Source organism: Sus scrofa, chromosome 16 (assembly GCF_000003025.6).
Source record: "Sus scrofa isolate TJ Tabasco breed Duroc chromosome 16, Sscrofa11.1, whole genome shotgun sequence".
NCBI classification, from domain to species: Eukaryota; Metazoa; Chordata; class Mammalia; order Artiodactyla; family Suidae; genus Sus; species Sus scrofa.
In genome coordinates, this window is record NC_010458.4 from 50,464,705 (window position 1) to 50,487,959 (window position 23,255).

The following is a 23,255-nucleotide window of genomic DNA, read 5'->3' on the forward strand; positions in this document are numbered from 1 at the left end:
AGGTAGCTTCTTTCACAGGTCTCGCAACCTACGGAAAATCCCTGCCCCAAGCCACCTGCTCTCTGGTTTAGACAGGCCTATGGGCTCCATACAACACCCCTTATACTTATTATACCATATTTAAATTATCTATTTCTAAACTCTCTTCCTCTAGGGTGACAAAATCCTTAAGGACAGATTTTGGGTCTCGAAACTCAGAGCTTAGAGAAGAGAAGGTGCTCAATAAGTAGCTGCTGAATGAATGAAAAAAACAAAGCCAGCAACTGGTGGTCTCTGCCACGCAGTGAAACACGCAGTGAAAAGAGTAGAGCTGGACAAAGCCCATCTTGTGAGCTAGATCAAATTACTTTGTTTCTCTGAACCTCAGAGAAACAGAGATTTCCATTTACATGTAAGAAATTCAAGAAATAATTTTTGCAGAATGCCCAGAAAAGCTCCCCAGTTTAGAGTTATGTGCTCAATTAATATTCATTCCCTTTCCCTCATCAACTCTAAGCCAGAGATAATCAATAATTTTCTACTTGTGAGAGAAAGAAAAAGGAAAAATTCCTCTAAGCCACATAAGACCCAAACTGGAACCTTGGAGAAGGGAGTGGCCATATTATGGGGGGATTTTTTCAGCTTCAGAGAAGCGAGTTTGCTAATGTTCTGAGTTACAAACAGGGATATAATTCTTCGCCGGGGAAGAGAAGAGAAAAAAAACCTCTTTACTTTTATGATAGCCAAACTGGCAGAAGCAGAAGTATATTAGGAAATGAAAACTTTGAAAATTCAGCTTAAAAATGCTACTTTTAATAAAAGCCAAGGAGGATCTTCCTTTTGTACCAATAGCTCAGATTCAATCTTTCAATTCTGATATGATAGCTGAAAAACAGACTGTCACGGTGGCAAAAAATTTAACATTTATCTTTAAGATAAGTCAATGGGTTATGTTTCTATAGCTTAAGGTTGGTTTCATGTAGAAGGATTGCTTTGACTCAGGGCAGGTACAAAGTTGGAAGATCTAAAACATTTACGAATTTCAGGCAGAAGGGAATGTCTAGAGAGACACTAGCAAAGAGCTGATCCAATTAAGGAATTCAAAAGATTTCCTACTGCCAGTAAACCTAACAACAAACCAGCCAGCAGGAAGGCTATTTTTATCCCTGCCAGAGGCCTTCTGACTCTGGATGCTACATTTAGAGGACAGAGCAACAAGATAACTTGCCTTAAGAGGATGTTATGATACCAGTGATTAATGGCAATTTTTTAAGCTTTAAAAAACTAGGCATAGTTTTTATCCAAAATAAACCAGCCAAAGTCAGTTTAAAAAAAAAAAAAAAAAAGAAGATAATATAACGGAAAGAAAAGTGGAAAAACAGACCAATGGGTACTAGAAAAGTTTTCAGTAATCTAGAAACAAAGCCAAGGCAGTACATTAAAATCCTCCTACCTTGCAAAAAGGCTGATGAAAAGAAATATGTGTTATAAGAGACATATTTTAAAAGAACCAGTGAATAAAAATAAATAATTGTAGAACTCCCCCAAAGGTAAAGGTGATTTTTTTTTCTTTCTTTCTTTTTTGGCCCCTTGGCATATGGAGTTCCTTGGCCAGGGATCAGACCTGAGCCACAATGGTTGTGACCTCCACCGCAGCTGGGGCAACTCCAGATCCTTTAACCTGCTGTGCCAGGCCAGGGATTTAGCCTTCGTTTTTGTGTTGCAGAGACACACGGCCACAGTAGGAACTCCAGTAAAAACGATTTTGAGAAATGGTTCTCTGTACCAACATGAAGAAGATCAAGACAAATTCATGAAATCCCTTGGGACTCTAAGCTAAATTACGTATGGATGATGGAGAACTTTAGAGATGAGACGAGCCCCTCCCCAAAAAGCAATGAGCTAAGTCAGTGGTTGGCTTTCTGCATACATACCTATCATTAACGCTAATCTCTAATTTAACGTAAATCCTAATGACTTTACTGAATCTTAACGAAGAATGAGCTTTGATTTCACATCTAATCTAATTTCACCTTTGTTATTTCTCAAAAGGCCCAGGTCCTATTTTCCTTTATCAGTACTCAAGGCACTGAGTCTTCCTCTTTTCATTAGCCTTAAAAATAAACAGACTGTTCAAAGATGTCTGCAAATTATTTGGAGGATAAGCTGCATTAGGCCAAGAGTCTAAGTTTTTATTTCCTGATATATCCCAAAGGCCTAAAATAGTGCCTGGCACTTAGTGTTTGCTTGATATGTATTTGTTTTATGAGCAGCCCCCATAGCTTTAGACTTTATACATCTACCCGAAGTGGTTCTCAAAGTGGAGTGAGGGTGGGGGTGAGGAGGGAGGGCAGTCTATCTGAATCACTGCTGGAATACACATATGCTTAAGTCTCATGACAGACTTGGTGAATCAGAATCAGCAAAAAGAACAAGCCAGCTTGGAAAAGCTCCCTCAGTGATTCTATTTTGACCTCCACCCCCTAAAGGCACTCTCGATAAGAAATCAGCAGGTGTGAGGTATGGATCTTTTACAGAAGATTATGATAAAATACACATTTTCAATTCTGTCCCCAGTCTCCTACACAAAAATTAAGAAACCTGAATGCCTACTGTCCGAAGTATACTAAGACAAACTTTTTTTTTAAACATTTGTTTCCCCTCATAAACACTACACAATAAATACCTAAGCTACTGAATCAGGAACCAGATGCAATGTGTTCCTATCTTGATTCGCTAGGTACCAGTTCGCTGAGTGACTTTACAAAAGCTGTTGTATCTCTCTGAACTGCAGTTTCTTCAGCTATAAAGCGGAGATCACACACACAAAAAAATCACATGAGGGAGTTCCCTTCGTGGCTCAGTGGTTAATGAACCCAGCTAGGATCCATGAGGATGCAGGTTCAATCCCTGTCCTCACTCAGTGGGTTAAGGATCCAGTGTTGCCATGAGCTGTGGTGGAGGTTGCAGATGTAGCTTGGATCCTGTGTTGCTGTGGCTGTGGCGTAGACCGACAGCTGTAGCTCTGATTAGACCCCTGGCCTGGGAGCCTCCATATGCTGTGGGAGTGGCCCTAAAAAGCAAAAAAAAAAAAAAAAAAAAAAATTCACATGAAAGATTACTGTAAGTAATCTTAAGTTAGAGATAATTCTCAGAAGGGGCAAAGAAGAAAATGCAGAGAAATGGTATCAGAGGTAACTGCCCTTTCCCTTGAAACTGGTTGTTAACCCTGCTTCCTATACAGAATATCCAGGTCTACTTCAAAAAAGAAATATGCAGACCAGCAATCGAATGTGTCCTGTGGTCCACTACTACCCAGCACATGGAATATGCTCAAATGTTTGTGGAACTAGAACATAAGCAGGAACTAAAACGTAAGTTACTTCCAAACCATGTGGCTTGAAGGCCCTCTCCCCTCCTAACAAGAGCTGCCATGTTACTCAACTCCAGGGGGCACCCCTCTTGTCACATGGCTCCCCAAGTGCCAGATGTAGCCTAAACAGTCCACACACCTGGCATGCCTCAAAAGGCAGAAAGATGGCTTTAGATGCCAGAGACAAAGTTCCAAAGTTTTATTTGGTAGAGAAGATAATCTAGCACTAGGATAGGGTAACTGACTTTGTCATTCTCTGTCCTCTTCTTCATTTCCTCTATTGAACTCCTTTTTTATTTTTATTTCTTAAACTTCATTTATTTATTTATTTTTGTTTTTTTTAGGGCTGCACCTGAGGCATATGGAGGTTCTCAAGCTAGGGGGTCCAATTGGAGCTACAGCTGCCGGCCTACACCACAGCCACAACACCAGGTCTGCGACCTACACCACAGCTCACAGCAACACCGGGTCCTTAACCCACTGAGAGAGGCCAGGGATTGAACCCACAACCTCATGGTTTCTAGTTGGATTCCTTCCCGCTGAGTCACGACGGGAGCTCCAAACTCCTTTTTTAAATGTTCTTTTTAATGCGGAACATTTTAATAGCAGGAATTTAAAGCTGAACAATTTAGAGAAGTTCTCTCTACAGCAGTGTTTCATAATCTTTCATAACTATTAAGACCTACTTTGATCAAAATATCTCAGAGAGACTCCCCACCCTAAAAAGCCTAACAAGCTCTCAAGCCTCACTCCAGTGGATTGACTACAAGTAAAACAACCACAACAAAAACTCTTAATAATAAAAGGCTACGATGAATTCAGCAACACCTCTGGATGTGTTTTAATTGTATTACATCAGCATCCACATGCTTTTGAAAGATTATCATGCAAACAGACATGACAAATCTATCATCTCTCTAGAATGCTTTGTTCTAACAGGTTCATAGACCCCATCAAATAATTCCCATCGTTGAAGAGGTCTACAAATTGAGAGCAGAAACATTACATAAGGCCAAGTTTAAATAAGTGTTTCCTAAACATAGTATCTTTAGGCCTATCTCGAAAAGATGCAGTCTAGAAACAAAGCCTTCACTCAGCTGAATAAATCTGATTTCTGATTATATTCCTTCTTACACGCTACTCAATATTAAATGCTGCCACACCCAAACTCACAGGAAACCCATACACTACTTTTCGTCATTAAATCATAAAAACCTTCAATTTTGTCACTTAGGAAGAACCGTACAGAACTGCTGAGAGTGATTCAAAGACCACTAAATTCAAGTCCTCCATTTACAGGTGAGGAAATCAAAATCTAGAGGGAAGTGGTTGACTTAAGATAATACCAGGTCTTAATATAATCCTAAATGCTTCTCTTTTTATTTCCTACAATTTGGGAAAATCTAATATAAGCTAACGACTTCTGATCTTTTATAATACAGAGACCAAGTGGCTGATTTAAATATCTCTATGTAATTAACCACGCCAGCATTTATTATTTGGAAAATCATAGCTAGCAGAAGTTAGATTTTTTTCCTTTATAATTCAATTAATCATGATTGCTCTTCAGAATTAAGAGCTCCACTTTATTGTTGGTTTCTCAAGAACTAAAAAGGGTCTTCTGGGTGGCTGATTCCTCCGTTTTCCCAGTGTACAGCAACTGGCATCAGCCCAGTTGGATTCCAAAGAGATTATGGAACTGCTTTCCCTTCAGAGTTCCACTAATGTTCTTAATTGACTGGTTACCAGGTAATACCCAGAATAAAACAATGCCTTGCTTTTAGAATGGAGTGCACTGGTGTGGGGCTGAAATCAGAATCCATCTACTAGACAAAAAAATGAAGCCCAGAGGTAGCCTGGCCATCTCCAAATCAGATTCGAAAAGTAGTAACTAGTTTAAAGCTAGTTAAAAAGTATTCCTTTTGCAAATTTTTACTGTTGAACAGCAACAAATTCACTCTTTTCCCTCTTTTAACTTTGGGAGGGAGCATAGTAGTAGCATGAGGGGGAAAAACAAGGAGTCGAATATTTAAAAATTACAAATCAGGCATATACAGCTGATAGGTAAACTGCATACAATATTCAGGTAGAAATCCCATGCATGCCAGGAAGAAATAATTTTGTGGCTCAGTTGTGCAACTGTTCTGTGCCTCCTCTTGCTAAACTGAATGCAAAGAAAATTTTGGATATTTTTATGACAGCTACAAATCAGGTGGCATTGGTTCCCCTCCTTCAAAGTCAGCAATAACATATTCCAGGATTATATAAAGAGATCAAGGAACGTCTTAAGACCTTCATAGAACTCACCATTGTATTATTACATAATCAAAAGGGCTTTCATAATGCAGATTATTAGCATATAGCGCTGCTCTAGTAGCTATCAGGAAATGAAACAGCAAGTCACCGCTATAGAATTTTACAATATAGAAGGAAAGAAACAAAAATAGGTGACATTATCAAAAGGTAAAATATACTATTATTAATTTGGACATGGTACATGAACAAAAATAGATTTCTATAAATGTTCTGGACCTCCTTTTACTTTTTTAGACTGCAGAGAAGGCCTTAATATTTTACACTGACAAACTGTTGACAAAGTCTGAAAATCTTACTACTTAAATGTTATTCAGATTTCACTTCTAAATGGAAACTAATATTATGGTAATATCTGTACTTATTAAATGTACACAATACTTAATGTGAAGACGCACTTTTTGTTACCTGATTGCTGTTTGTTTTTTGATTTGGTTATTTCGAAGTGTTAACTGTCACATACAGTTTATTCCTTAACCACTCCCTGCCTTGATTGTGAGTCTAGCAAAATTAAGTCACAATAGCTGTAAAATATGTGAGCCTCAATACAATCGTAAAGACAAAAAAGTTAATGAGTTAAAAGCATCTTTGAAATAACTGTTTAGGCTCTTTAACCTTCTAATAACATAAAAAAATTTACTGTCACTTTCCCCCCGCCCGCCCTGTACCCTCATCTCTCACCCAGGTAAAATCAGAGTTGTAACAATGTTTTAAGATGCCTACTCAGTTTTCATGGACTCAAATAAGATTCTTTGTGCTCAATGTTCAGGATTAGGATAAGGAGATTGCTTGACTAATTATGGACCCACATCATGGATGACATAAGACAAATTCCCCCTTTGTGACAACTGCTTATATGATTTTCAGAACAAGTAAGAACAAGGGTCAATATTCTATCACAAACACATGGAGAGCAGAGGACAGAGGACCACTACTTTGTACTTACCAGTACATATTATATACAAAAATCAGGCAGATGAGCATCTGGCCAAGGTAGAAGGAGCATTTAGTACTAACCAGTTGGTTTCGGTTCAGAGGTCAGAGTAAGGTAGACTTCCATTCGAGGCTATGAGCACATCAGTGTTCACAAACAACACATTTTGTTTCCCCCAGGTATTTTCCTTTCCCTTCCTCCCCTTTAAAAATAAAACAAACCAAAAAACCAAACCCGAAAACAACAGCAATCCTCCACCTGGAAAAGTACAGTCCTACAGTTTGAAAGCCACACCTTTGTAAGCTCTGCCTACACAGGGCTGTGAGGAATCTAAAGAACCCTGACCAATAGTAAGCCAGAAAGGAGATAGCAGGTCCAAACTAAGAATACACCCTGTACAAGTAATACAATGGAAATCATGCCCCACGACTTTGTCCTCTTCTTCCTCACAAAGGAAGTTACCTCAGCACAGAAGCCCAGGTCCCATCCTATCGCACAACTAAGCAGAAGAGAAAGACTGTCTAGGACGTTCCATTTCAGCCATCAGGCAAGGGAGAATGCAGAAGGAGAGGAAACCACTTCGCTTCTAAATAGCCACACGCTTACTTCATTGCAGCCAAGTTTAAATCATATTCTTTGCTATGTGCCTTACTCCATTACTCATGAGGCTTTTAGGAGTAGGGTGATTTTCTGCTCTCCAGAGACCTCAGCCACTCCCCTGCTATGCTGCTTTGAATTACTTGGTATCGTCCAAACACAGCAAGAAAGAACCAGAGGAATTCAGGAGGGCTCCCACCAGGTTTGCAGAGCAGCTGCTTGGAGGACTCTGAATCTTGAAGACTTGTAATAAAGATCCCCCAATTCACCAGAGGACCCTGGATACCATGGAATGGTAATTTGCCAGGAAGGAGAAATTTGATTATGAACCCAAGTAAAATTTAGCTGTTTTGCATGATCCATGTCTTCTTTATGGTACTTCGTATCATGTCCCATTAAATATCCCCTGAAGAAAAATGTCTATCTAATCCTTTAAAAGGGTGACAGGGGAGTTGGGTGCAGAGTACTACATAGTTGTCTTTTCTCAACTTGCCACAGGCAAACTGATTTAAATAGAAAAAGGCTAAATACTTTAAGAAATTATAACCCTCCCCACTATTTCAAATAAATCATTTTTATATCACACCAACAGGACTTAAGTCAAAGTTTCTTTCCCCCTTTTTAAACTATACTTACTCTGAAACTCAAATTTATTACTGAATGCTACTAAATTTAGTCCTACTTTCAACAACTTTCATGAAAGGTTTCCAGAGCTATCTTGGTATACATAAAGTCAGTATCCAATATCTGTTAGAAAACATGTGTATCAGTAAACATATGTTCTTGAAAATAGAGACCGACGTGACTACAATTTGGAGTGTAGGAATGGTAAGATCGAAGGAAAATTTAGGGTGTTCTGGTTATTATTCATGGTGTCTTTGTTAAGTAGCTCTAACTTCATTCCTTCCCCTACTGTAAAGATACAGAATTTACATAATTATCCCAATAGTCACTCTCTCTCACAGTGACATAAAAAAATCTCTAAAATCAACAAACTGGCTTTGTGCACTAAATTTTCAACTCTTTCATGATTTTCTTCTAGAGATTATTATGAATTCTTTTGCTTAGCAACAAAGAGGCACAGATGGAATCATCACTTGCCCACTCATTTAAGCATTTGTTTCAAACAAATTCATAGCAATGAAAAATAGTGGGGGAAGGGCCCCTAATTTAATGTGCAGGTAAAGGGGAAAAAACTCAAAAAAATTTCAAAATGCAAAGTTACAATAACTTCAGTCAGGAATTAAATACATAGCATTTCTGGAGCAGATCCTGCTCTTAAATTCTGATTAAATGAATGCAGGAAGCAAGTGAGGCAATACTGTCTAACTATATAACACACTCCCACTACTTACTCGACATATGCACTAAGGTTTCTTGGGCACCATGGGAATATGTAAAAGACTGGCACTTTAAACAACTTGCATTTCTGAATGCAATCATTGCCCACATGCAAATTAAGTATTTAAAATGCCTGAAACTCAGAGGGGTATGGGTAGATGTGTTGAGTTCTCCCTTCCAAAAACTGGAAGCAAGATGCGTTCTGTAACAATATGAAGAGTGAAAGATTCCAATTTCACGACATTCTAAGGAAAAATAAGGTGATGTTCTGATTCATAATTTAGTTAATTAATATCTGAAGAACAACTCTATACTGTTTTGACAATTTACAGATTGCCTTTGTTCTCTCAATAATTTTGCTGTCTCATTTGGCTTTCTAGTGAAATGTAGCAAATTGGATATTAAATTGTTTTCATATATAGGATTTAAAATACTCAACTATTATGAAACTGGATTGTTCTATTCTATCTGACATAATAATTTTCAAATAGTAGTTCTTGGCTCTTTATTCCTGTGCTGCCTCCCTCTGTTTTCATTCCATAAACTGCTGCTTTCTGGTTTATATCCATATACCTTTATTCCCTTTGCATACAGGAAAAAAAAAAACAAAAAACTGAATTTTCAGAGGTGTCTCCTAATGTACCGTGAATGTAATACTGCTTCATGAATCTTTATTTCACTGTGTCCAGCCTGTGCTTCAGAAGGCTGAAAGCAGATGCACTTGCATGTGGTTTCATGCTGCTGCATTTCTAAACAATAAGTACCAATTTCACAGGCGAGAATAAAAACACAAATAACAGTAAGATACAATACTCCCCAAATCATCATCTCAGCATCTATACTAGTGAGGCTTTTTCGGTGCAGGTGAAGAAAATACTTGGTAACCCTAATAATTATTATAGCGATACGCAAGCTGCCACCTCGGAGATCAAAATTCAAAAATCGGTCTGTAGCTCAGGCTCTTAGCTTATGAGACTGGGTATGCAGTGAAGAAAATGAACTCAGTCTCTGGGGAGGAACTGCTGCAGATCGTCACCAGTGTTGGTTATGGAGAAGGCAATACATAATTTCGTGGATAAAAATAACATATGGACATGCCAGCTGATCAGTGAAAGGCAGGAAGATAAAGCAGAGGGAGGACCTTTTTCCCCTCAAAGAGGTAAACCTCTGTACATGGAGAAAATGATAATAGCCTTAAAATTCTTAGAAAAACTATTTTTAAATGAACTAAAAATATATATAAATTATGAAATGAAAGCTAACTATTCCTTTTGCACATTTCTTTAAAAAAAGAAAAAGATTTCTAAACAAGCCAATTAGAATCAGTAGCACATTCATAGAGATGTTGCTGGGCAAAATAAAATTTTAAACCCATTTCATAAAGGGAGATCTTTTTTTTTCCCCAAAAGAAAAAAAAGTTGGGGGATTAAAAAAAATTTAAATAACATACCCTTACCAATTCACTCAATTGATAGTTTTTGTATCAATTTTAGGCTTTATTATTTAATCATATACCCACAAACCACATATCTATGAGGAACTGAAAATGAATATAAAAATAAAGGAGGTAATTCATAACATATTTCATAAAATTATTTTTAGGATAAAATCAACCCAAATATAAAATCTGCCTCATATGATAGAGTTTAAAAAATAACAATTTTCAAGTTAATTCTTCTAATTGAATTTTTATTCTTTTTTTCTAAAAGGCATATTATTCCCTACTAATCTCATGGAAATAATGTCCATTTTCTGTTTTCTCTGTTTCTAAGGAAGCAGAACATTATGAAGAGGCTATTTATTTTCAAAATGGATAGGAAGTTTTATATTCTTATTTTAACAGGAAAATGCATTTTTTAAAGATATTCAACTTTTATTATCACCTTTAAACAAAATCTCATAATAGAACCACTGTTAAACAGTTTGGAGTTCCCGTCGTGGCGCAGTGGTTAATGAATCCGACTAGGAACCATGAGGTTGCAGGTTTGATCCCTGCCCTTGCTCAGTGGGTTAACAATCTGGCGTTGCTGTGAGCTGTGGGGTTGCTGTGAGCTGTGGGGTAGGTTGCAGACGCGGCTCGGATCCCGAGTTGCTGTGGCTCTGGCATAGGCCGGTGGCTACGGCTCCCATTTGACCCCTAGCCTGGGAACCTTCATATGCCGCGGGAGCAGCCCGAGAAATAGCAAAAAGACCAAAAAAAAAAAAAAAAAAGAAATTAAACATAGTTTTCCTGAATCAGCTACCTAAACCAGAGGAGAGTTTGACAAGAAATAAAGTATTCCCCTGAACAAAACTGCATTTTGGTAGCAACAGACAACAATGGTATAAAGTTCATCATCTTGGTTTAAAAAAAAAAAATCAAGTATAATCACAGTCTGGCATTTTAGGACCATTAACTTATCTGTGAATTCTTTATTGTTCTTGGAAGGAAAAAATACACAAAGTTCATTTAATATGCTTAAGTCACCTTGACACTTAAGTTGAAAATGCTTTTCTCATTTGATAAGCATGAAAACAGACTCAATAGATGTTTAGTAATAATCGATAACATTTATTGAGTGTCTTCTTAAGGAACTAGGCAGTATGCTGGATCTTATTGACACATCATATCAGTCAATCCTCACAACCACTGCAAACTGTAGTGGCAGAATGGCAATTTAAATCCAGGTCTATCTGACTTCAAAACTCTTGTCTTTTCATTCTGCCACACTTCCTCTTATAAGTCACAATTTTACAAAAGCTTTGTGTTCCCACATTAGGTCAATCAGGTTTTTTTTTCCTTCTGTCATCACACTTAATTTTTTATTATCTCTACAAAATCAGCCTACAGAAACCTAGTTTAGGTAAAAATTGGTAAGAAGAAATTTAAAGGGGATATAGAATAAAGGCAGAAGTTTATGCAATAAGCCATTTAGCAAACTAGAAGTGAAGAAATAAACCTGAGAGAGTTGTTACGACTGTATTTGATAAATCAAGGAAATATTAATACTATTAGAATAATGTGTGTAAACTCTTAAAATACTAGTTAGATGTTTACCTCTTTGAAGCATCCATAGTAAAAAGTGTTCATACTTGTTATTTGTAAACTGTTTTCTCTAATAAGAGACATAAGCACTTATCATGAAAATGAGTTCTAATTATTATTCCTAGTATCTTGTACATAAGAGGCTGTCAAAAAAAGAGGCTTTCTTTCTGCTGAAGAAACCAAATACATTAAGAAAATGTCCTTTAGAAACTTCTTCTGTACTTGACTTTGAATTTTGAAACAATCATGGATTCATAGCAGGTTATAAAAAGTAGTACAGAGAGATCCTGTGTACCCTTTATCCAGTATCCCCATCTGGGAACATCTTAAATAACTGCAGTATAAAACCAGGAAAGTGACCCTGGTACAAGCCAAAGATTTATTCAGATTTCTCCTTTAGCTACTTTATTTTAGAGTGTACAGTTTTTCTGCTGCTAGAAAGAGCCTGAGACTCCCCTCATTTTTCTGATGGGAAAACAAAGGGTCAAAGAGTCCAAAAGACTAGCTAAGGTCAGAGTGTTAAGAAGTGGCACAAATAAAACCAATTCTGACAGATCATCTTTCCTCATAAACAAAGTATGTAACCAGATTAGAGCCCACCAGAATTCCCTGAGGAATTCAGTAAAGACCTTCAAAATAATCCCATTTCAATGTTAGTTCATCAGATTGAAACCTATTTTTTCACATATTGTTTTTCATCTCTCCAGACCACAAAATATTCCTCATTAAAAAATTAACTCTTATTGGTCTGCTGAAAAATAATTTTACTGCATAAGTACTATGGAAAACCAAACTCGAAGGAAAACTAGGCACTTGATGCAACAGGCTCCTTGCCACTTTGATCCCAGTGAAAAGCTGTAGTGGCTTATAAACACTGAATGAATGAATAAATGAATGAACGAGTAGACAAATGAACGAACAACTTAAGGGGGAGGACTAAATATCAAACAACTCAAATGTCTTTAAAAAAACAATAAAACTTTGTTGTATAGTAAAATAAGATTTTTTTTTTTTTTTTTTTTTGCAGAAAGATATTTTATTTTAGGGAGTAGTTTTCACAAAATCAGAGCTAAAAGGGCCCTTACAGAACATCTAATCTGGTCATTCTCAACTCTGGCTACACATGAGCATCACCTGAAACAGTAAAAAAAAAAAAAAAAAAAAAAAAAAAAAAATCATAAGGAGTTCCCTTTGTGGCTCAGAGGTTATGGAACCCGACTAGGATCCATGAAGATGCAGGCCGATCCCTGACCTCGCTCAGAGGGTTAAGGATCTGGCATTTCGGTGAGCTATGTGTGGTGTAGATGGAAGACATGGTTGGATCCCAAGTTGCTGTAGCTGTGGTGTAGGCTGGCAGCTGTAGCTCTGATTCAACCCCTAGCCTGGGAACTTCCATATGTCATGGGTTTGCCCCTAAAAAGCAAAAAAAAAAAAAAGCAAAAAAAAAAAAATAAGCCCCACACCACATCTGGAAAGGGGCTCAGACATCTGTATTTTATTTTTAAAGCTCCCCATTATTAAATCCCTTATTAAAAGAGTAGTTCTAATTCTAAGTCCCTCATAAAGATGAAGAACCTGAGGCCAAGTCAAACTGCAATATCTTATTTAAGGTAAAATAATTAAGACAGAATCCAAGTGGGAATAGCATTTTTTTTTAACATAATACTTAAAAAGTATTTTAAGAACTACAGAGCTTCATTTTAACTTTGAGACCACTGGCCTGTTTTTTTTGTTTGTTTTTTCCTGTCTTTTCAGAGCTGCACCCTAGGCATTTGGAGCTTCCTGGGCTAGCGGTTGAATTGAAGATGTAGCTGCAGGCCTATGTTACAGTCACAGCAACTGCATTTCTGAGCCCAAGCATTTCCACAGCTCACGGATCCTTAAACCCACTGAATGAGGCCAGGGATGCAACCTGCATCTTCATGGATGCTGGTCAGACTCATTTTCACTGAGCCACGACAGACTTCCTATTGACCATTTTTAAAAATGGGAAACTAGGCCAAAAAAAAAAATCTATCAATATTTGAACTCTTCGTATTGTATAGTCATTGGCATTGGCAAATAGACATACAGGTTTGCAGCACTAAGCAGGTTTTGCCTGAGATTTAAAAAAATGAGGAGTGGTTCCTATCTTTCCAGTGAACTGCCCTCATTAGTACCATTGTAGTTTCCTTAATTGGTATTGTGAAGGGCCTACAGTGGATGTCCATCAAATACATTTGATTTTTTCTTAACAAAAAAGAGGTACATTTATAAAGTTGATGGAACTGACTGGATACAAAATATGAATCTATAATATCTTCCATATTTATCATGTTACATACATGATACAAATTTTAAACTATTTACTAAAATAAAAAAATTACATTTTGAAAATTACCTTTAATCGAATCATTTTCGGCTCTCATTATGTCGATGAGTGAACTCTCCAGTGAATGCATGTCAAATGTTCTGGGGCGATCCTGTAAACACAAACAGCCACAAACAGCTTTTAAAACAGCATTAAATTACAAAAGAGGAGAGTAAGCTGCGTTTGATGGGACACTGATCACCAAGTGACAAATTTCCTCCCTCTCTATGTAAAGCACAGTATTACTATGTTTTATTTTTAACACTTACAAAACACCAAAACCACAAAAGTACATGCCTAAGGCTCAGCAAAGACTGATTTGATTGGTTTCTAGTATCATTTCAATAAAAGCATTACTTTTACGAACAAAGCAAAAACAAACTAATTCTCATACGGTTAAAAACATTAAAGAAATATATAAATAAAATTCATAATCACATAAGATTGCAGTAATGTGGCCATTTCTGCACAAACTTGTTCCAGCCGTAATCTACTAAGGTGGCAAGCAACATGTGCTATTCAGAAGAGCTATATTTACTTATAAGCCAAGACCTGAAAATAGTCATCAAATGTCTCTAAGACCACTAAGTGGCAAAGTATGCTTGATTTTTTCTGCCAGTTAAATTAAAGGGAAGATAGGGTGTGGGGAACACTGCTGGCTAAACAAAATACATTTCACGAGAAGGTGAGGAATCTGAAAATATACAACTACCCAACTGCTGTGGTATTCTTCAGGATAAAAAGTACTGGAGATAACTAAAATTAAAGCATAGCTTGGGAGTTCCCGTCGTGGCGCAGTGGTTAACGAATCCGACTAGGAACCATGAGGTTGCGGGTTCTGTCCCTGCCCTTGCTCAGTGGGTTAAGGATCCGGCGTTGCCGTGAACTGTGGTGTAGGTTGCAGACGAGGCTCGGATCCTGCGTTGCTGTGGCTCTGGCGTAGGCCGGTGGCTGCAGCTCCGATTCAACCCCTAGCCCAGGAACCTCCATATGCCGCGGGAGCGGCCCAAGAAATAGCAACAACAACAACAACAACAAAAAAAAGAGAGACAAAAGACAAAAAAAGACCAAAAAAAAAAAAAAAAAAAAAAGCATAGCTTGATGGTGAAAAGTTGATGAAAATATTTTCAAATACTGAAGGGGAAGCTGTAATACATGTTTCTGACACACCTTAAGAATAAACACATACAAAGACTACAGCAAAGGTATTAAAAAAAAGGGGGGGGCTTCCAAAGAAATTTGAAGAGCACAATTTCATAACCATCTCTTCAATTATATTTTCTTTTTTCTTCTTCTACCAGGTATCATCTAACCTAGTGACATTTTATACTATTATACATACAATCAATAGGTTCATGATCATTACTATTTTTTCTTTTTAGGGCCGCACCTGTGACATATGGAAGATCCCAGGCCAGGGGTCAAATTGGGGCTATAGTTGCCAGCCTACACCACAGCCAAAGCAATGCCAGATCTGAGCCGCATCTGAGACCTATGCTGCAGCTTGAGGCAATGTCAGATCCTTAACCCACTGAGCGAGGCCAGGGATTGAACCGCTGAGACACAACAGTTAACTCCCTCAATTATATTTTCTCTCGCATTACCTTTTAACTTAAAGCTTTGGCTTTTTAAAGGAATTCATCTAATTTTATCCCCTTTTTTTCAGACTTGTTGGGATCTCACTTTTCTACTTTACTAGCTAACTTCTAGAACTTTAAGGTTAATAGAGCACGTCCACCTCTTTTTTTTTTTTTTTTTTTTTGTCTTTTTGCTATTTCTTGGGCCACTCCCACGGCATATGGAGGTTCCCAGGATAGGGGTTGAATGGGAGCCATGGCCACTGGCCTATGCCAGAGCCACAGCAACGCGGGATCCGTGCCACGTCTGCAACCTATCCCACAGCTCACGGCAACGCCGGATCGTTAACCCGCTGAGCAAGGGCAAGGATCAAACCCGCAACCTCATGGTTCCTAGTCGGATTCGTTAACCACTGCACCACAACCGGAACTCCTACGTCCACCTCTTGAAAGCAACTTTTGATCACTCTGCCATCTCTCCTTTGTCTTTCCATAATACTGTGCACCCTGTACTATTATTCTTTTTCCTCAAAACAGGGACCACTCATCCTAACCCCACCCCACCACATAGATATTAGGCTATGTTCACTGAATTGTTTTTTTAAGCTTTATGTTCACAAAAAGCAGAAACTCTTCCATTTTTATCCTTCCTCATCTCAAGCACTGAATTAAATAAAAATTGTATTGCATAGTCTTTTGGAAACAAAGTGTATTTGAGGCACAACTTAAGAAAGAAGTTACAATAAAATTTCACTATCTCATACTGCAGTAGCTGGACTTGTCCTCCCTTCAGCAATCACACTCATCATCAGGCCAGCCACTACCTCTTTCTCTAACACAAGACCAGTCTTGGGGGCATGAATTCTCACTGTCCGTTCACTTGTCTATGTCTCCTGACTGTCAGTTTTCCAAGGGTAGGAACTATGTCTTACGTTAAATCTTGTCAGTGCATAGAACTCCATGGTGTGCTGAGATACTCAAGTCCTCAACACACTGGACTGCCCAAAGGGCCTGAGGTGCCAGGAACACCCTGGCAGATGATTTGTTTCTGTATTATCATGTTGTACGTGTGCCATGACGTGAAACAGGTTGAGAAGCCTGGTTCTACGTATCTGTATCACTGTGCCTCACCCCAGAAGGACCTGGCTGGTTAGGAAGTATGTGTATGCTTGCTCAAAGAATGAATGAACGAATTCCTTCCAAGTAATTTTTAAATGTTTAAAATAGTTCTTTTCTTTATCTTGAGGTTTGCTTTTATATATCCCCCTTTTGGCTATGGAGCTGTAGGGGTTTGGGGAAGCAGTCAAAATAACTGTAATGGCGGTGGGGGGAGGCAGAGGGGGAGACCTCGGCCCACTTTTTTTTTTTTTTTAATGCAACCAAAGTAGTAAGCAACCTGCGAATTTCCAGAACTTGCATTTTGCCAGTCACTGAAGAGAATCAGTTGGTAAGGATTATTATACAGTATTTTTGTTTGGTTTGACTAATGACAGCTGTTTTCAGTAAGTAAAGAAGCCTCCTTTTCACCTATGTTTCTCTCTCTCTCTCTCTTTTTTTTTTTTTTGCTTTTTAGAGCCACACCCACGGCATATGGAGGTTCCCAGGCTAGGGGTCCAATCGGACTTTTCACCTATAATTTTCTAAATGGGATAGTGAAATTTAGCAAAGCCCACTCATACTCACCCCCACCCCCCAACCCCAGCCTTCTGCCTAGAACATAAAGATTTTTGCTAAAATAACAACCACTGATTAGAAAATTGGTAGAGTACATTAACACTAAAATCCTAAATGAATTTTTAAATTTTCAGTAATGCTTTGTGGGATTAAAAAACAAAAAAATCCTCTATCCTTTTACACTTATACTTGCTTTCCTTTCATTTGTAACGATTTAATATAAGGTCGGTAAATAGAATACCAATATACAAACTCTGATCAATTGGTACTGACTCTCAGATGCAGTGTCTTAGGGAGAATTTTCAGGCTCTGTCTGGATTTAGAAGAAAACAGTGTCTCAAGAGATTGCTGAGGATCACTGAATGCAAAACACAAGACCCAATGGCATAAGCACCACATTTTGCCAGCCTTCGTCTGATATGCACTCTTCCCCACAATCCAACCTTATTCCCCCAATTAAAATTACTATAAACTACATTTGTATAACACTTTGTTTCTGGTGATGCCAGGGCAATTTAAAGAGTTCAAAGCCACATATTTTATCAAGCAAACATTCTATTGTTAGAGAGGGTCCAAAGTTTATCATTCTTGTTGGCTCCCTCACTGATCTTTTCTGTCCATTTAAAATATCTAATTTTTTAAAAAGGACTAAAATGTGGAGTTCCCGTCGTGGCGCAGTGGTTAACGAATCCGACTAGGAACCATAAGGTCGCGGGTTCGGTCCCTGCCCTTGCTCAGTGGGTTAACGATCCGGCGTTGCTGTGGTGTAGGTTGCAGACGCGGCTCGGATCCTGCGTTGCTGTGGCTCTGGCGTAGGCCGGTGGCTACAGCTCCGATTCAACCCCTAGCCTGGGAACCTCCATATGCCGCGGGAGCGGCCCAAGAAATAGCAACAACAACAACAACAGCAACAATAACAACAACAACAACAACAACAACAACAAAAAAGGACTAAAATGTAATGCCCACATCATTAAGAAGTAGGTGGAGGGGTAGACACAAATAAACCCAAGAAATAAGAATAGCACAAACAATGCTGGTTTTCCTGCCCGACAAACAAAGTGTCAAATCAAAAGTGTTTTAATTTCCATATCTCATTCTTCGATTTTACCTTTTTGACTTGTCTATTGGGTCAAATATCATAACCATTTATCTATTTTCTAGAATACATTTCCCAGAAAGTAAATTAACTATAAAAACAGAGACCTTGTTAAGTGACAGCTCTTGACTGAGCTTGAGCTGATGACCAATACATGAACATGAGCCTGAATCAGTGGAAGCGAGCTTTAGATAGTAGGGAGCCTGGCATGTCCTGTGAGGTTGGACACTTGCATCCTCTAGACCTCTTTCCTGATCTGAAAGAGGAAAGAGTTTGATTAGATCGCTAATGTTCCTTTTTTGGCTCCAAAATACGTTTGTATTCTAGCCTTCTGATATCTTAAAATAATCTGTCCTCTTTCAAGATGTGCAGCTTAACTTATGATAAGTATGGCAGGAACCAAAAATGTGAAGGGGAATGACTGATCAAAGTTTCTTGCTTCTTGCCCACAAAAAGGTGGGGACAATGACTGATTAATAAGAAAATGAACTCTTAGAGTCTTAAAAGGGCAGTCACTGAATTTTCATTATGCTACACATAATGCAAAACAAAAGGCTTTTTCAAAAAATTACTTAAAACAAATTGTTGAAGGAGGATGTCCTGATTTCCCACAAAAGTTCAAGGAATTTAGGAAGTTCCCATTGTGGCTTATTGGTAATGAGCCTGACTAGTATCCATGAGGATGTGGGTTTGATCCCTGGCCTCGATCAATGGGTTAAGGATCTGGCATTGCCATGAGCTGTGGTGTAGGTCGCAGACTCGGCTCAGATCCCGAGTTGCTGTGGCTGTGTCTGTGGTGTAGGCCAGTAGCTGCAGCTCTGATTCGACTCCTAGCCTCAAACTTTTATATGGCACATGTGCGGCCCTAAAAAGGAGGAAAAGAGTTCAAGGAATCTATTATAAAACAAAAGGCACTGACAACTCTATTTGCTTCAACCCGCCATTGCCAGTTTCTTTTGGCAGCCTACGGGGAGAAAAAGGAGAAGAACAGAGCTACCCTTTACTGAGTATCTACTAAGTACGTGACATTATTCTAGGTATTTTTTAAATACTGTCTTAATTAATCTTCAAACTTCGTTATTATACATTAGATTGTATTAGTCTTGTTTTAGTGATTAAAACTAAGACTGGGGAAAATCCAGCTTATTGCACAGATAGCTTACTGCATAGCTGATCAGTTTAGGATTCAAGTGCAAGTTTTACTCCAAAGCAGATTTTGCTGCCTTGGGTAAAGTAATGGTCGTGGCATGGTGGTCAAAAGATCATACTAATTAAGATATACATTAGAAGAAAGGATCGTTCTGGGGGCAGGAACGTGCTGGCTAGTACCTGGCAAATATGACTCAGTAGACAAGAGAAAGAACAAAATGTATGTAGGATAATATCAGAGATACTAAAAACATAAGTAGAGATATAGAAGCCTCATCTTCCTTTTTCCTGTTGAGATGACAGATGTGGTCCACAAATTAGAGACCTAACACAAATGCAACTACAGCCAAGCAGAGGAGCAGAAGGGGTAGTGATAGTAATAATAATAATAATAATGGCAGCTAATATTTATCAAACTCTAATGCTTTACATGCATAATCTCATTTATTCCTCATGAAAAATCTTAAATCAATTAAGTGTTCAGTGATTATCCCACTTCACAAATGAAGAAAGTGAAGCTTAGAGTAACTTTACCAATGTCAGGTAAGTGGAGAAGGTATAATTTAAACCCAAGCTTTCTCACTCTGGAACATGTGAGCTTAATAATCATGAATGAAAATAAAAGACCATCCATTATTTTCAAGGCTCATCAAAGCAAACTTGATTACAATGCATAGTCCTCTTTTTATTTTGTAATCTTAATTGTAGTTAATACTTTGGGTAGCTTGTCAGTAACTCGTTGGTTTCGGTTTCTGTCATCTCTACTTCACCGAACAATTTCTAAAGGTAAAACCACACAACCCACTGCGAAAATCAAAGCTGATAAAAATAACCCTATGACAAAACAAATTACTATTTCAAAGAATAGGGTCTGTCCTTTTAATATACACCTGAATAATCCTGACTGCCATAGCAAAATAGGAAGACCTATATCAGCAAATAACTGATGACATGGCGTTTTATAACATCCCAGAAGGAGCCACAAGAAGCACATGAACCTGTTGGTCTATTACTATCAACTTGAACAACTGGACTGTAATTATGCCACAAACCAAAATTATCATTTTGTATCTTTTTAAAAATAAAACCAGATGGATAATTTAAGTCAGTGTTTCTCATACTTAAGAGTATACTGGAATCATGTGGAGGTCCTGTCAAAACACAGACTACTGGGTCAACCAGCACAGTCTCTCAGTCAGCAGGTCTGGGTACAGTCCAAGAATTCACATTTCTAACAAGTTTCCAAGTGAAGCCAGGAACCATACTTTGAGAACTGCTGAGTTAAGCAGTTCCATTGTACAGGTTAACTTCATTAGATACTTGGGGGTGTCATTTATAGTTTATATGCTGGTTGACAGCTGTGATGCAGTCCAGCCTAAATATTCTACATCAACCATTTTAAGGTTTCCTTATGAAGAGAAGAGCTTTGCTCTCAAAACCCAAAACAAAGCCCTCTCTTCTAAGCTCTAAGATGCATAAATTGGGAAAAGATTACAGTCAAGTTCAATTTCAACAAAACAACTGCCATGACCACTCCATTATTGGTTCTTGTCTTCTTATATGCAAGTTAGCATTACTAGACTTGGTCTAAAACACAAAGTGTACTTAATCGAACATAACACTATTAAAAACCAAAGTCAAAATTCAGCTACTCCCTTTACACATTATCTTCCTATAGAGACATACATTACTGTGAGCTTTACTTCTCAGACTTCTATGTATCTGTATCAGTTTATGGAGGGTTCTCTTTCTGGCTTAAACATTCCCTGGTGATGAAAGAAAAGGAAAGTACTTTGGTTTGAAAGGAAAGTCTATGCCAGTGTATCAAGCTGCCCAAAGAAATAGGAAGTTTGAGATGTCAGCAGCGCCCATAACTAATCAAAAGTAACTAAGGGAATTTTAATCCAAGATTTAAATATTCTGGATTAAATATTTAAGCCCACAGACATCAAAAATTGACAGTATAGTCAACTTTCAAGACTCTACTCCCAGATGACCCTTCTGTCCCTGTGCAGCACAAGTCCCTTTTCCCCCTGTATCTCCTTGGCACACTGACATCCCGTTTGATATTGACAAGCTCTGTTAAGACTACCTGCCCCCCCCCACCATTACCCCTCTCCCTGTCCCGCTACTGGACTGGAAGCTCCTCTTTCCCCACAATCACAGACTGTAGCAAGTGTGTAGCATACAGTAAGTGTGTAGCATACATTGTCACCATCATTCCTAAACTGGCTAACACGTCCCTCCTGGCTTAGGGCTGTGTCACACATGAATGATGTTATGCTCCTCACAACCATCATGTAATGTAGGTACAATTACACTCCCATTTCAGTGTAACTAATTTTAAGTAATTGCCTTCAAAGTCACCAAGAAAGTGGTGGAGTCTGACTTCAGAGCAGAAGCTCAGAAAAGTGGTCCATTTAAATGAACCTTGTCATGACCCCAGAAATTTCAATCTATTAAGACCGGCAAGGTATGAAATCCTTCACGGTATACAAGGTCTGAATGCAGAGAACAACCGTCAGAGGTTAAAGTGAAAGAGGTAATTATCTGAAGTAGAAAAAAACCACATTTAGTAGTATCTCATATTTCTTACCAAAGTCCCTCTTCAGTCAGTGCTTTCTCATTATGACCACTTTATAATGAGGCAAGGAGTCTTACAGATCTTAAGCTACCAAGTGCTCCCTAACAGAATAATAAACTATAACAAAATTAATCAATGTCTTCAGTGTATTACTCAATTGGATCAATGGCTCCATTTGCTCCCATGTGAACTGATGAATTGAGTCTCTCTAGAAAGCCTTTGAAAAAATTTTTCTTTTATTCCACCTTCACTAAATAAACCACACTCGTTTTCAGCATCAGAAATCCTTAAAGTGGTAAATATTTCTTGTCACCACTTAACTATATTAAAAACACAACTTGGCATTCTAGACTTGATTAGTGAGTTCCTGGATCAACAGATCCCTTTTTCTTGCTAACTATTTGTTCATTTTCACCTTGCCTGGCAGAGAAAAATAATTACAATCTATTTCAAGCCCTGCATTTAAATAATCATTTACTAGACAAGTGATCTTGACACACTGCAGCATCTCTGAACCTTGATTTCATCAGCAAAATAAGGATTGTACCTCCCTTATAAAACTGGGGTGAGGAAAAATGAGATATGGTCTGTGACAGATCATGCACAATGCTGCCAGTTAAGAGACCCGCTAAATAAACATTCCGCCCTGCCCCTTCTCTTTCGGATGAAATGGCAAAAGAGCCTGAAATGAATATATTACATTAGGCATTGTTTGTATCTGAATAATTCAGCTGTTCTTTGCTACTTCCTGTAGCTCATTTTCACAGGGAAAAAAAAAATAGGAAAAAAAAAAAAAGATTTTTCCCTACCTAATCAGTTATTCGGGGCAAGAGGTCATTAGTCAGGGCAAGTGGGTAAATACTACTGAAACTCTGCCCTAAGGAATGAAGTCATTTAGACCCTTCTGGCCATTCCCCTATCTTTGGCTGTTTACTGGCTGTCAGCATTCCTCTGCTCCCTGTCTGCTGGGCCTGATCAGGGTTGGCCTGACTTGCAGAGAGAATGGTCGCCATGTACACAATCTTTATTCCTAAACTGAGGCTTGTATTCTGTAACCCATAACACCCATAAGGTCTCTTCTCTTTCGTGAGCCCTGACAGCAATGTCAAAAGACAGCCTGAGCCCAGTGTCAGCCTCTGGGCCCTCACAGCTCCCACCTCTATGTCCTTAGCTCTCCAGAGGCTCCTGAGCTGAAGGCACTTCTCAACAGGCACAAAGCCAAGAGGTCACCGGACTGCACACTTCAGAGGAGGAGCATGT

General features: G+C 38.3%; 1 protein-coding gene across 5 annotated transcripts in view; it reads right to left on the reverse strand.

Annotated features, from left to right (window-relative positions):
• The window catches only part of CPEB4 (cytoplasmic polyadenylation element binding protein 4), a 68,742-nt gene that overhangs the window by 34,360 nt on the left and 11,127 nt on the right, over window positions 1–23,255 (reverse strand). For all 5 annotated transcript variants that reach the window (XM_005657625.3, XM_005657623.3, XM_003134043.5 and 2 more), the window contains exon 2: window positions 13,943–14,024. In XM_005657625.3, the coding sequence (XP_005657682.1) occupies window positions 13,943–14,024 (82 nt within the window). The remainder of the gene's footprint in view (window positions 1–13,942; window positions 14,025–23,255) is intronic.